This window comes from Crassostrea angulata, chromosome 3 (genome assembly GCF_025612915.1).
Source record: "Crassostrea angulata isolate pt1a10 chromosome 3, ASM2561291v2, whole genome shotgun sequence".
NCBI classification, from domain to species: Eukaryota; Metazoa; Mollusca; class Bivalvia; order Ostreida; family Ostreidae; genus Magallana; species Magallana angulata.
In genome coordinates, this window is record NC_069113.1 from 1,833,727 (window position 1) to 1,848,783 (window position 15,057).

General features: G+C 35.6%; 2 protein-coding genes across 2 annotated transcripts in view; both read right to left on the minus strand.

The window, feature by feature from the left end:
* The window catches only part of LOC128175455 (potassium voltage-gated channel subfamily H member 1-like), a 31,022-nt gene extending 18,869 nt beyond the window's left edge, over positions 1-12,153 (minus strand). Inside the window, exon 1 of the mRNA XM_052841086.1 lies at positions 11,602-12,153. Coding sequence (XP_052697046.1) covers positions 11,602-11,680 — 79 coding nt within the window. The 5' untranslated portion in view covers positions 11,681-12,153. The remainder of the gene's footprint in view (positions 1-11,601) is intronic.
* Positions 12,154-12,739: 586 nt separating this feature from the next.
* Positions 12,740-14,762, minus strand: LOC128178417 (uncharacterized). Its single transcript, XM_052845560.1, has 3 exons — positions 13,909-14,762; positions 13,334-13,642; positions 12,740-13,067 (listed from the first exon to the last, which is right to left on the minus strand). Exons 1-3 carry the CDS (start codon positions 14,330-14,332, stop codon positions 12,871-12,873), a joined length of 930 nt encoding a protein of 309 aa, XP_052701520.1. The 5' UTR covers positions 14,333-14,762; the 3' UTR covers positions 12,740-12,870.
* Positions 14,763-15,057: the final 295 nt, after the last annotated feature.

The following is a 15,057-nucleotide window of genomic DNA, read 5'->3' on the forward strand; positions in this document are numbered from 1 at the left end:
ACCTCTCTCTCTCTCTCTCTCTCTCTCTCTCTCTCTCATTATTAAAAAGAATTGTCGTATAAACAAAACTCTGATTTGAACTTTTGAAGCTATATAGACACATATTGAGTTCTTTATCATGTAAAATAATTACATATATTTAATGAATATAATAGGATCACTCATGATTTTTGGCTTATGGTTCTGCGAAGTTTCTGTAGACACACAACAAAATATTTCATTAAACCATTTTGATGTCATTTGAGAGTTATATGTCAATCTTTTTTTTATACATTGATGATATACGCTGCATACTGGAGCAATCACATGATAACATCAACTGTTTCAAGTGCTGTATGGCTCACCATTCCTCATCTAGATTAGCCAAAGAAACTTGTACCCCAAAACTATAAAAACTTACAGTAAAAATGTATAATCCTTTCATTTACCAATTTACCGGAAGCGCCTACAGTTAAATGAGTAACATTATACATGTAGTTAAAAAGGGGGACCATATATAGTAAGTGATTTCTTAACTATTCAAACACAAGTCAAGGTGTACATACAATAAATCCAGCGTGATAACAAAGCCATACCAAAGCCACAGCGTACTACATTTGTAATCAAATAGATCGACAACGGAACCTTCAGCCTAACAGTTTAATCTGCAAATCCCAAAATACCTCCCCAGGGCCAAACTTGTGGTTTCCCAATAAAATCAAAAAGGAAAATTGTTGATTACGGTCATAATTTCTCTATCATCGTCTTATATTAATAGATTACGACCCTGTGGCTAGACACTGATTGTGCCGCATAAATCATATTTTTCCAAAATCACATGACCACTTATTTAAACAACGTGACATCGTAGATGGGTTGCATTAAAATACTAGATCATAATTTTTACACAGTACCGTGCACTTTTCCACAAGTCGTATGAGTGGAGAAGGCTAAACTAGGAAGATTGCTGCTATGTAATATTTTACATATAAGAAAAGATTGTTTTTAAGAAAATAAGACGTATGATTATACAGATCGTAGACCTTTTCGTTTTCATGGAATCAGAATTCATTCAGTCGCTGGATACATATTTATTTCGTGGTTCTAATTAAAAATTTAGGTGATAAATAATTAGCATCTAAAAATTTGGACAAAAGTGGCAAGTACTTTGGTATTTCTACCAGATATGCGAGAACTAGGAAAAGTGTTGACACGGTGGGCCTAGTGCGACACCTAGCGGTTCTATAGTCATTATATCGAACACTTGATTAAAAGGTTGAGTATCACAGTTACTATAAATAGAATCTGCAAATTGTTGCGTTATTTTCTCTTTACGAGAAAAGGATAATTACTGCAATACTTTGGCTAGATTTCAAGTTCGATTTTTCACTCAACATGATAGCATTGTTACAGATTACTGTTTTAAGATATCTTTTTCTCTGAATGCGAGTCCTGACAGTAAATGTTAATCATTTTAATCATCGTAAACTACTAGAATGAGTCAAGAATATCCGAGAGTTTATATACAGGTCAACTACAAACAGAGTGCACGTATGGGGCAATGGTGGAAGAGAGTGAAGTTAGTTTCAGAGGGACCGCGAATGTCTATATTTCTGTTTATAAATACAAATGTTTTCTGTTCGGACGCAGGCACCGTTATATATATTTTTTCTCATAACAAAGCAATAAAACACATTGCGTATTATTAAATACCTTGGGGTGTACATGTATTTTTTTTATTACGAGAAAAAATATTATGTCAAATGCCTGTTCTGAATGTTTGTCTGTCTGTTTCTACATATCTCTGTTTTCTGTTCCTTCCATTTGTAGGAAGGTTTTGTCTTTTAATAATCAGGGCTGTTTTTTTACTGAAGAACTTACGACAAAATCGTCCATCTCTTTAGTCTCATAGAAAGATCCCTAGCGAACAAAATATACACAGAACAATTTGTATAAGACAGCCAATTTCAAATGAGCCTTATAAATTTGTTCGCTGGACTATAGCCATGGAGTTTCGTCACTTCCTGTTTATGGAGACAAACACCTGCGCTTCTGAGACCATTCACAACAGGTTTCTGTCAATCTAGTAGTTCGTAGCATTTTAACTACCTACTCTTTTTATTTAAAATTTCACGTTGGAGACTTTTTTATCAATCACGAACTTGTCGTTGGACCTTGAATAGTCGCATTATTTATTGAGTTTTCCATTTACTGACGCAAGTTTATTACAAAAAACCTTTTCCTTTCTATTACGGTAAGAAACATCATTCTCGCTTTTCCTCAGCGCATCCTATAATTTATGTACTGTACATAACATATTGCTTTAACCATGACCTACATCATCTCTCTTTTAATTCAGGTACTTAAAATATCCAAAGAACCATGGCCTATATTACTTTTAAGGTGGAATAACACACCTAGAAAAAGTCACTCAAATTAACAGTAAATTACTTGATTATAAAAGATATAATGATAAGAAAACTGTACATATGTCAATTAAGGTGGAATAACACACCTGGAAAAAGAGACTCAAATTAACCGGAATTTTTTTTTTCAAATGAAAGATATAATGATAAATAAACTGTGCAAATGTCAAATAGGCGAAAAATTTGCAGTTTGGGGATAAAAAGTGAATATCTAAAATATTTATTCCAGTAAGTAACAACAAAAGCCCCTGCGGGATTCGAACCCGGGATGAACGGATCACAAGTCAGACACTTTATCCACTCGGCTTTGGTGTAACTTACATATTTCAGTCATAAAATCGTTTTAATAGAACAAAATGGTGTTTCGTTCAGAGGTCAGCCATTTTGTGATGATGTGTTATTACACCTTAAGAGAGCGGATGGTCGCGGTCAATTTTTGAGACTATTAATCTCCCGGAGAGAAGAGATGTGTGTATAAAGATAGAAGAAAACATTCAAATCTTTAAGTTAGAATAGATGGAATGTTTCTTTACAAAATAATAGTATATGGTTTAAAAATCATATCTAAAACTACAAGGTAGATCTGATGCATATGGGCAATTTGTGGACCACACAGCCTCCCGATAGAAAATTACAAGCGACACCTGTCGTTACACATGCTCCGAAACTGACTTTTAATTAATTGCTGCTGCACCATAATTTTTTCAGGGAATAGCTGAATAATTGTTCATGATTTTAATAATACACAGTAGTAAAAAAATTAAAAATACAATTATAGACAATGATTTTGACACGATCAACAAGTGTTTTAATGGTTATGTTGTAATATAAAACTGTATGGGCCAAGCTTTCGATCAAAATCTAGATATTGAGAACGACAGTTGAAACCATTACAATATTCCAATTAATTTTTGTCCGCAAGTAACCAATCATTGAACTGTTTGCAAAAATATTACGCGCGAGGTCTTTCATGGAGGCTGGCAGCTGGAATGACGAGTAGATGTAATAGATACATAACAATTTCTATCAGAGCCCGCCAGGTTCGCTTCTCTATGCCGTTCCGTTCAATCATATTGATTTGATGATATTCATGATGTGACGTCATCACTATTGAGAAATGTTCTGTAGTCATAACATAGCCCAATAAACATAGGAAATTCTATGCAGATTGGTGAAATTTTAATGTCACTATTTTATCCAGAAGTGCATAATTTATTATTTCAAGTTCGTTGATGTAACAGGTTTTCTTTTACTAAACAAAACTCGGTAATACAGTAAGATGATTATTGTATTTCGAAACAAGGACATGAATTAAATATAGGCAAACTTTACGAATACTTTCATCGTTATTGAAATGCAAGCTGCTTGACAAAAGTTGCAGATAAAAGCTTTTCTAAATATATAATAAGAGAATCATAGGCATGAAACACTGGTACTGGCACATTCAAACCCTTTCAATTTTGTTTTAAGGGGTTTTTTCCACAAAGACTGCCAACAAATGATAAAGATAAAAGCCTTTCTTAAAATATCATAGAGAATCATGGACAAAACACATTGTTACGCATTAAGAGGGCCCGATGGCCGTGGCCATTTTAGAATATTGATCTTCTTTAGAAGAAGAGCTCGATATAAAAGTATACAAAAATACCCAAATTTTAAAGGAAAAATGTATGGACGTTTTCTTTACCAAATAATTATTTATAGTTAAACAATTCATATCTTAAGATTTTAGGGAGGTCTATTGGTTAATTTGTTAAGATTTTAAGGAGATCGGTTGGTTGATCTTAAGATTTTAGGGAGATCTGTTGGTTATAATTTGTTAAGATTTTAGGGGGATCGGTTGGTTAATCTTAAGATTTTAGGGAGATATATTGGCTAATTTATTGACCATCCTGCCTCTTTAACCTTAACAACTTTGTAATAAGAGTGATTACTTTAAGACTGCCCACAATGAAGTTTCCAGTGAAAACTCAAGAACACTCCATCCTGTGCTAGAAACAATATGACCGCGTTTTGATCTTAATAATTTGATGACCTTCTCATCTAGGGGTTTTACACGATATTATGTCGACTTATAACTGAGGTATCCTTCTAGAAAGCAAGATAGGAAAAAAGATAACATAATTTTTTTTCTCATATATAAAAATCCAGACACTAACCACCCCCCGTTGACCAGCATGTACGTGTTAAGTACATGTACTACTAAACCAGAGAGGGAAAATGAGTCTCCCCACAGAATATCCCTGGCTTTCATTTGGCAGACTTTCGCTTAAATCCGATTCACTGCTTTCATGACAAAGAGGACAAAATAAGCATGGTATAAATTTGTTAAGACTCCGTTATCCATTGAAAGGATAACCTGTCACGAGATGTACTAGTATTACTGTAGGGAGGGTCATGCAAAGTAAGCTCTTAAACTGCATGATGGTGTCGTCCAAGACCTTTGGGGGTGGTGATGGTGCAGGGGAGGATTTGTATCCTACAGCAGCCCTCCTTGTATGACCGAGAAATACTCCCCACCCCCTCTCATCTACTGGACACCGTGACACCCTTGGTAACGATTTATGTACAAGTGTTATCGTATCTTGTTTGTCTTATTTCATGCGGGTCTTAATATGCTGTTCCATTTTATAAGATGTAATTAATTGATGTTTGATTAAAACCAACGGAGCGAAAGGGTTAATGATTAGGAGTTGTATTCGGAGACAAGGCCATTTCCACGTGGTTGACATATCCTTGAGAGGTCACTGCTCTGTATTCGAGACGTTTTACTTCCTTAACTTTGTGTGTGGTAGTCTGGTATGGTGAAGTTCGATTCAGCCCGCAACCAACTGATGGCGCCGCCATCTTGTTCTGTAAACATACTGAATATTCAAATAGAACACAATTTCAAGAAGTCTTGTTTGTGATGACAAAATTGTCAGAAATTATTAAATGGGTGTCGTGCCGAAGGAACAATAGATTATCCCAAGAGTTATTCCCCTTTCTAACGGGACATATGCCGTAAGTCGACAAGAAATACAAAACGGTTGCAATGGTTCCTTCGCCATGTGCAATTAGTTGTAAAAATTCAATGTCATTGCCTTGAATGGCGCTACCCCGAAATGGATGTGACTTTTGTCTTAAACAGGTCAAACAAACCTATTTCCTGGTCCTTATGACCCTCACATTACGATCTTATGATGTCGCGTACAACAACCATGCCCATTTTATCCCAAATTATATTCATGCAATGCCGTGTACAACAATTAGTTCATCCGATCCCAAATTACAGTATTGCAATGCCGTGCACAGTTATAAGGTCCATCAGATCAAAAATTACAGTCATGCAATGCCGTGCACAGTTATATGGTATATCAGATCAAAAATTACAGTAGTGCAATGCCGTGTACAGTTAAATGGTATATCAGATCAAAAATTACAGTAGTGCAATGTCGTGTATAGTTATTATATAGGTCCATCCGGTGTATATGCCGTGTACAGCCATTAGGTCCATCCAATCCCATATACAGTCATGCGATGTCGTGTACAATAATTCGGTCTATCCGATCCCAAATTAAAGTTGTGTAATGCCGTGTACATTATTAGGTCAATCCGATCCCATATACAGTCATGCAATGTCGTGTACAATAATTAGTACCCAAATTAAAGTCGTGTAATGCCGTGTACATTAATAGGTCAATCCGATCCCATATACAGTCATACAATGTCGTGTACAATTATTAGTCTATACGATCCCAAATTACAGTCATGCAATGCCGTGTACATTATTAGGTCCATCCGATCCCAAATTTGAGATGGGTGAATAAGGCGTGTAAAATGCCCATATGAGGAATGATAAGACACTGCAAAATTAAAATATCATAATATTTTTAACAAATGATTAAAAACAGTGTATATTTAACGTAACATCATACAATGTCGTGTACAATTATTAGTCTATACGATCCCAAATTACAGTCATGCAATGCCGTGTACATTATTAGGTCCATCCGATCCCAAATTTGAGATGGGTGAATAAGGCGTGTAAAATGCCCATATGAGGAATGATAAGACACTGCAAAATTAAGATATCATAATATTTTTAACAAATGATTAAAAACAGTGTATATTTAACGTAACATCGGTTTGTAACCCTGTAATATTTTAAATACTTGTAATAGGTTGATTTAAACTGGCGTATGCGTGTCAAACCTCAAAATAGTGTCATTTTTATAACTTCAATGCCTTTTCTTTTATAGAGTGGGTCTGAACTCCATATTTTTGTCATAATCTAAATGTGGTTTAGTGGAATTTAAACCGATTTTAATCAACAAAAATGTGGAGAGATGACCCACTATACTTTAAAAATGTCATTTTGTAGTCCAACAATTGAACTTTTTAGAAAAATATTACAAGGTTGTAAATTCGTGGCCAATATCTCATATAGCATTTAAACAACGCACTTTGTTGTGAATGAAATGGCTCAGTGGTTAGAGCACCACGCATTTGGTAACATTATAGAACATGGGTTTTTAGGTTGTGGGCTCGATACAACTAATACTTTAGGATTTATTATTTTTTTCTTATCGTTTTTTGAAATACATGTATTTCAAACTGAATAAAGTTAGAAATTACCCTTTCGTAAACTTATACTACAACATATCAAATATATTTAATTGAAAAAATGTTAAATTTGCAACTAAACCGAATGGGCAGTTGCGCCATCTTATTCCCCCATCTTCTTACAGATGTGTAATGCCGTGTACAATTATTAGGTCTTTCCGATCCCAAATTACAGCAGTGCAATGCCGTGTACAGTCATTAGGTCTTGCCGATCCCAAATTACAGTAGTGCAATGCCGTGTACAGTTATTAGGTCTTTCCGATCCCAAATTACAGTAGTGCAATGTCGTGTAAGGTCTTTCTGATCCCAAATTTTAGAATTGCAATGCTGTGTACAGTATTAGGTCTTTGTAAGATATTGTATAATGATTGTTTAAAGTTTATGTTTTACCTAAGTTTCGAAATTCAAAGAATTCAAAACTATCAATAAAAATATTGTTGTAAATAGTTTTGGGTTCTTTGAATGACAAAACTTTGATATTACATCTATATTAGTATCCATAGTAGATCTCTTTGTCCGTCAAAATCTCATGATTAGTATGTCCAGGAGCTAATGTTTATAGCCCAACTTACGTATGTTCCTGGCACTTGAGAATTAGTAGTACATCTTGTCATACCATTATAATTGCTTTTACAAAGAATTATCATGGACAAAATACAATAATACATACATATTTCTTATCAATTGTTGTCGAGCGTTTGAATCGCATTTCTGATCTTCATAAGAAATATAAATAGGAAATCTAGCCAGGACGGTGGTCTCTAATTGTCAGCGTCCGAACTGGTCAGTATCTAAAATATCACTAATGAATGGAAGTCTGGCATTGAATTCGAACCTCTTTATATTATATTGTCAGGGAAAATAAAAACTTTCAAAAATATTGTTGAGAATTTTATCATATTAACTTTTGCCTGATCAGACGAGAAGTATTTGTAATTTAATGCACCACCTGTGCATCAATGGCTATCTGGGCGTAACCTGATGAACGTACATGTACTGGGTCTGATGGTGGATGGAGAATTTTAGGAAATATGACTGATTGTGATCACAAGTTTACAAATAATCATAAGAGGGAAGCAAAAATACTCTATTTGTATTCAATTATTTTGTTATATTTTATAGAGATTACCGCGGGTCTTTGCAAAGTCAACCATTGTGTCAATATTTTGAATATCTGAGTTCCAGCTAGTTTTCGAATTCAATGCATTGTTTACGTATTTTTTTTTTAAAAGTGTATACTAGTATCTCTGAAGAAAAATAATTCACATTATGTTATAGTATTTCTCAATTTTATACAAATGTTTTACAAACTTTTAAACATTAAATTTTAAAAACTGATATTCAAACATATCATAAAAAATTCAAGATATTCAAAATCTAAAGTTAGACTCAGATTTGTTCTCAGGTTATGGTATTGGATCTGAAGTAAATACATAAACAATGTAGACTGAATTATCCCCTATAAACAATTTGATGAAATGAAATGAATTTACATCCTCACATATTACATCTAAACACATGTATAATGGCAAGTTTGTATAACATTTGAATAACATTGAGAAATACCACCACATGATGAGAATAAAATTTTGATAAATGTCCGATTTTCAAAATTATATAAAAATTATATGCGCTGATGTGAAATTTTGTCTTTTGGGTTTTATCTCATAACAGTTAGTGGTTATGTATTATAAAAGACTCTTATTAAATGTGTCTATGATTGAAGCAGAAGCCACAGAACTGAATCTCTACATGGAAACACGGGTCAAGAAGTAGTTTGCAGCTATTTTGATTGGCCGACCACTCAACTTCCTTAAGGGTATTAATATCATTTTGAATGAAAGTGCATACACATTCACTATATAATCACTGTTTTAGAATTGTCGATGTGCATGATATATGACCATAAAATGCATTTCGAAAATTCTTAGAAAGGTAAGAATTGTGAGAAATCCATGCGTGTTTGAACCCATGAGTTTAGGATTAGTAGAAACGCTTGAACAAACCAAATTTGTGAAAAAAATTAATTGAGAATGTAAAAGCATAGCCACTTAATATATATCAGATTCAATGTTTCCATGCAGCCAAAAAACCTCATCTCATTAGAAATATTTTACATGTGACGTTGCTTTGGTCATTTGTAATAATTCAAAGTACATAACATAGACATTAATTAATCTTGGTCGACCAGCGTCAGACTAGCGTAACAGAGTTCATCATATAGAGTACATTGCTTTCACATCGGGATTTCCTCAAACACAAAAAATACCGTACGAACTGTTAGAATTAAAATCCAGCTACTCCATCAAAAGAACTGATCAATTTAGCCGAGGTTTTGCGGGCGAATAGCCTTTGAGTTCTTGATGGTAGTTTTTGTTGAGGCTACATGACATTTACCGATAATGTTCCTTGATGACAGGGGTGGGGTCAGGAATGAGGTGGGGTACATGGCAATTACTCTTCATGGTCTTCAATGGTAGTGTTTTGTGGTGCTGGTGGGGTAGAGGGTGGAATTACAGGACACTTACTAGTAGCAATACTTGATCATAGTGGGTACAAAACAGTTACTACCAGGGATCTTATTGGTATGTTTTTTGTTGGGGTGGGGATGGTGTGGGTTTGGGTAAAAAGAGGAAAATTACTGGCAGTGATATTTGATGGTTCTTTTGGTGGTTACACGACGATTTCTAGTTACATGATGGTTATTTTTTGTGGGGATTACGAGACAGTTGCAAGCAATTGTCTTGTGGTTTGTAAACAGGGTTGATATACAGTATTCCATCAAAGTATTCATTACAATTCAATGACATATACTTAGATTGATGTACTTTGTTTTATTGTTCGCACATAGATATAAGAACCAGAAGCAAAGGGGTGAAGCCTGCAGCGAGGCAAGAACTGGGGGATTCCTGGGTCTGGGGAAAGAAGGGAGTATGTTCAAGTTCACTGTTATGAGTTCATTTCTCTTTCGCGTCCTTACCAATGATCCCTATATAACTGATAATTTACAAGCCTGTATATTGCGTGAATGCGACTCTTTAATCATCTTAAGGATGTAGCCGAGTATTATTTGCTCATTATGAATTTCCAAAACCTTATGGCACTGTTCCTATATTCCGTATATTTTCATAGGCATATTTTCAACAATTCAGTAAAATTTTCTCTCAACATAAAAATACGCATGAGATTGGAAACTACGATGTAATATTTTTTAATGATCCTCACCGACTAATTAATTGATTTTATATTACCATAGTTCAAGGTTAAGTTTGTCATTTTCTCCGTCCTTTAATTAATTTTAATTACAAGTTTTTCCGCTGATTTACCATTAATGATGCAAAAAAGTGTTTCTTTTTTTGTAAAGAAAATTCATAGAAGAAACGATAGACATATAGATTAATTAATTGTAAAATTGTTTAGACGATTTGGTCATTTAAAGTAACTTTTTGGTTATTTCTTCCCTCCTTTTTAATGTATGGAAACTTGTTCTTTAGAACTAATACATTTAATTTAATACATTTACCCAAAGTTTTTCCTGTGTTTTTTCGTCCTTTAATGAATTCTACCAATTTTTCTGACTGATTTACTGATTTTAATTTTCTGACAGTAGTGATAAAAGAATTCGTTTTATTGACACTACGATGTAGCTAGTCATCATTTGAAGATACCCGTTGTGAATCCCCCCAAATCATACCTATATCATTTTAAATTTTAAAAACCCCTCAATTTAAAAAAAGAAGAAGTAAAATGATAATAAATGTGAATAAAAATTGAATTTGTCGCATGATTTTTTTTTTTATCTTATAAAATGAATGAGACAGCCGAGCGCCTCCCTACTCCGCGGTCTCGTGGCCTCCCCGTCTCAGTAGAATTCCAGTTAACCGTATATTATAGAAAGTTCAATTATCTGGATGGTATTAGTCGGCTCGTGGCTGGTCTTTTATTGTCTTTGGGGGTAACGTGGCTACTCCTCATCGTGCGACAGTTCCATATCCCCGCATAGATCAGGCAACTTTATGCCTCGTCAAAACAATTTTAATGCCCGTTTTAATGGAGGATGAGCCATGATTTCCCAGGAGAGATCGTAATTTGATAATTCACCGCTTGTCATCGCTATTTTTCCATGATCTAATTTCTAATTTATTAATAAAGAGCAAACACAATAATATCTTTCATATTTCGCTATTCTCTACGTGTTTTGGAGGTTGGGGTGGAGTTTATATTTATATTTTGTCATATCGCAGGGTGGGGTGACTATATGTTTTGATATATAGCAGGGTGGGGTGTGACTATATGTTTTGATATATAGCAGCAGGGTGGGGTGTGACTATATGTTTTGCCATAACACATGTAAACAAACACCGTATCATCTCATAAACCTCCTATTTGGACATCATTAGTTTTCAAAAACTAAACGCGATACCTTCACAACATCTACCAGTCTTACAGATTAACAGTAATGACGTTACCGTGGGTCTCATATTTCCTTGTGGATTCAATTCTTCATTATAAATAACAAAACTATGATAATTGTCACCCAAAACACCCCACATTCCGCCATTACACACCAAAATTAAATTCAAACACTTACGTTGGCCATTGGACCTTCTGATGATGTTCTCCAAAAATGTATTTTGGGGGGCGACAAGCCCCCTCCTCGCTCCGGGCATATTTATTTCACGTGGGCATCCAGAGCTAATGTAAATCCAATACTATAAGTTAACCGATACTCTAAGGTTGGAGAGAGCGACGACACAGTTCTTTCTTCTTGGCAACATTGCCCATTAAAATCATTTCCGTTTTAACAGACATTTTCACATTCTCTAAAAGGCATTGCTCTTTCTATATCAGAACATCATAATGAGTACAGCAGCTTAATTATTACTAATGAATGTCCTTGTAATGCGCATGCGTATGGCCAGGTATCAGCAGCACCTGACTGGAAGCTCTTCCACTGCTATTGCGATGCGCATGTATCCATGGTGACAGTACCAAAAGTGACAAGTGTTTTGCGTATTCTTAAGAGACTATATTGAGTAAACACAACTGTCTTCCTTAAACTCTCTGGGGTTGCTGTCGCTCGAGTATCCCCATCGGTACTGACCAGGTTACTAATCGGGGAAGAAAGCCACCGAACACCTTACAGAATGGCATTGAAGACAATCGATAGCAGAACAATGGGTAGTAATGAATTATTTATAGATTACCACTTAAGTTAACATCAGTTCTATTTTGTCGTAGAGAAATCGATCGTTTTGTTTCAATGCATTTTACATGAAAGATGAAAACGAGCAGGGACTCGATACAGGTGAAGATTGAAGCGGCGACTGGGCGGGTCGGCCGATCGATGCCGTGAAGCGATCGAAAAAAAGAGAAATGTATACAACATCGATCACTCTTGAAATATTCATTCAGTCTATTCGATTGTGGACGACAGAACATGTATATCAACTGCATGACACTGCAAGACGTGTATGCCATTTAGAGTCGAGATCGAGTTAGAACAGTTTTATGCGGGAGACCCTGGGACTGAGTAATCTCCCTTTGGGTTGTCGCTGGCCAAGTTGAAAGTCATTGTAATATTTCAAAGAGATAATAGGTTTAGAATTACAAGCACAGGAAACTATCTAAAAGAGTTTAGAATTACAAATAATGAAATTATTTTTAACTGCTATCAGTATACATATAACAGTCTGACATTTGGAACCCAATTCGGCCAAAACTAAATTCTTTAAACCATTAACTTGTACAGTTCAAATGATTTAATACACCTCTCAAATTTCATAAACAAATCCAAAATAAGTGATTAATTTTTCACAAAAGTTACTGATAATATTTAACTTAATCTTTTTTTTTACATTTAAAACGACCAGAACTCGTCCTCTGAACCCCCTTGGTACCCCTCGCCATCGCTGATGTAACCCCTCGAGTACCCCTCGCTGTCACTGAGGTCCGGACCCTCCACGTCCCCGACGGGACTGTACCCATCATCTTCTTCCTCGGACGTCTTCCTGGCCACAGTCGCATCATAACGTGGGGATATTCTTTTCCTGAATCCTGTTTAAAAAAGAAGATATATTTAAATGAAAATTTATGAATAGTGTATCAATCAAATATATGTTTGATGTTTAGAAGAAACAAAGCCCCGAAAATTAGCAAAAATAAATAAAACTTATATTTTTATTACTGCATCAGAAAACAACAAATTTTCTTCCAAAATCTTGATTATTGTTCTTTACTTCATCAAACCACAAATGACTTAGTTTTAGCCTATCCGTATAGTCCTTAGAAAATACAATCCGCTAATTTTTAAGGATATTTACCCTTGACAGGCGACGAGCCTCGTTCCTGCTCCTCTAGGTCTACTCTCTGTTTCTGTCCCGAGGATTTACGCTGTGAGCCGCTCTGTTTTTTGTGAACATCATCACAGGACCTTGTGGATCCACCAACACCCCCTGATTTTTTACCATCAGCCTTGTTGGCTGTTGAAAAACTCCGGCTCTCCGTCTGGGGTATCTTTTTCATCTTTGGAGATTTACCCCGCGTTCGTTGTGATGACGTCAGCGACTCCAGAAGGTGGTCCCACTGGACGTTGTTTCCCTCCAGATCGTCACCGGAATCCGGATCCGGGTCTGTGTCCAAATTATTTGTTTTAATTATTATTATAAAGTTTTAAATAGGAGCAATTACGTTTATGGAATTATGAACGCAACTAGAGGCGTTTTGGTACATGAAGAAAAAGTAAAGTATGTGCGTTTGCAAACACTTCCCTAAAACATTAATAATTGCTTAAATAATTTAAATGAGCGCCTTCATCACGTAACTACGATGACGTGTAACACAAAACGTTTAATCAATCACACTCAAAAAATTTGAAATTTGACCGCTAAGAGCTTACCGCCAAAACTTAAAATATTCCCCCCTTCAACTGCAATCGTGACCTCTTTAAAATCCTGCCTTTTCTTTACAGGGCGGACGTTGAGCGTGGTGGGGCTCAAGTCGAGGTCCAAACTTTGCCTCTGCGACCGCCGCGGTCCAGGACAACGGCTACATGTGTAGTCGGCTCTCTTGTAAAACTTGGGAGCGAACTTTTCACAAACCCCACAGTAAAAATGGCTTCCGCACGAGAGTGATTTGACGGGAACACCGGTCTGGTAGCAGAAGTCACATTTACTGGTCGGTTCATTTGATCGGGAGGGGTTCAGCCAGAGATCCATCTTGAAAATTACCTTGACGATAGATGTTATGAATATAGAGTGATTGTGACGTAACAATGCAAATTTCCATACCATTATGACGTCATGAACGCCGACCAATGCCATTCACTTTACCTAAAATGTCATATCTTATGGGCATTTTGAGAGAAGGGAGGGTTTTATTTCCAAATGCATTCGTAAGTCTTATACATGTATATAAGACAAATTCAGAAATAACAAAAGATGCAAAAGGGGAAATTGTAATTCAAGTATAGTATAACAAGAAGTAGGAGACTATCAGTCTGCAACATGATCTTTAAAAACTTGCCACAGATTTGTTACGTATGAACACTAACGGTTTGGCAGTTTACATGTACAAGCATTTTTCTTTCGGGCTTGTGAACAAAATTTGAATACTCATCAATATTTGATACGGGCTTGATGTTGTCTTTCATGTACTTACAACGGTTAAATCTGTAAAAGTTGGCCTTATCTAGATGTTGTGTCTAATTTCATTATTGCTAAATACAAAAATTAATGTCTTGCAGCATTGATTTTTTTTTAACGTTACAGTGGCTTCGGAAGCAAATTTGGGGAGGAGGGGGCTACTAGACTTTAAATATCAAAATCTTGACAAGCAAAAAAACAAAAGGATTATGGTTACAGTTATTTCTAGCTTTGCAAAAACAGAGATGCGAGGGGAGGGGCTAAGCGTTAACCGGCGGTCAAACAGACAGCGCGGCATCATCCCATCATGATGTACGTCTGTATCGATCAACTCTACAGCGTCCGCTGCTCATTCAGTTCATCACAATATTAAAGTTATTTTTATGCAAAACAATTTCAGAGTG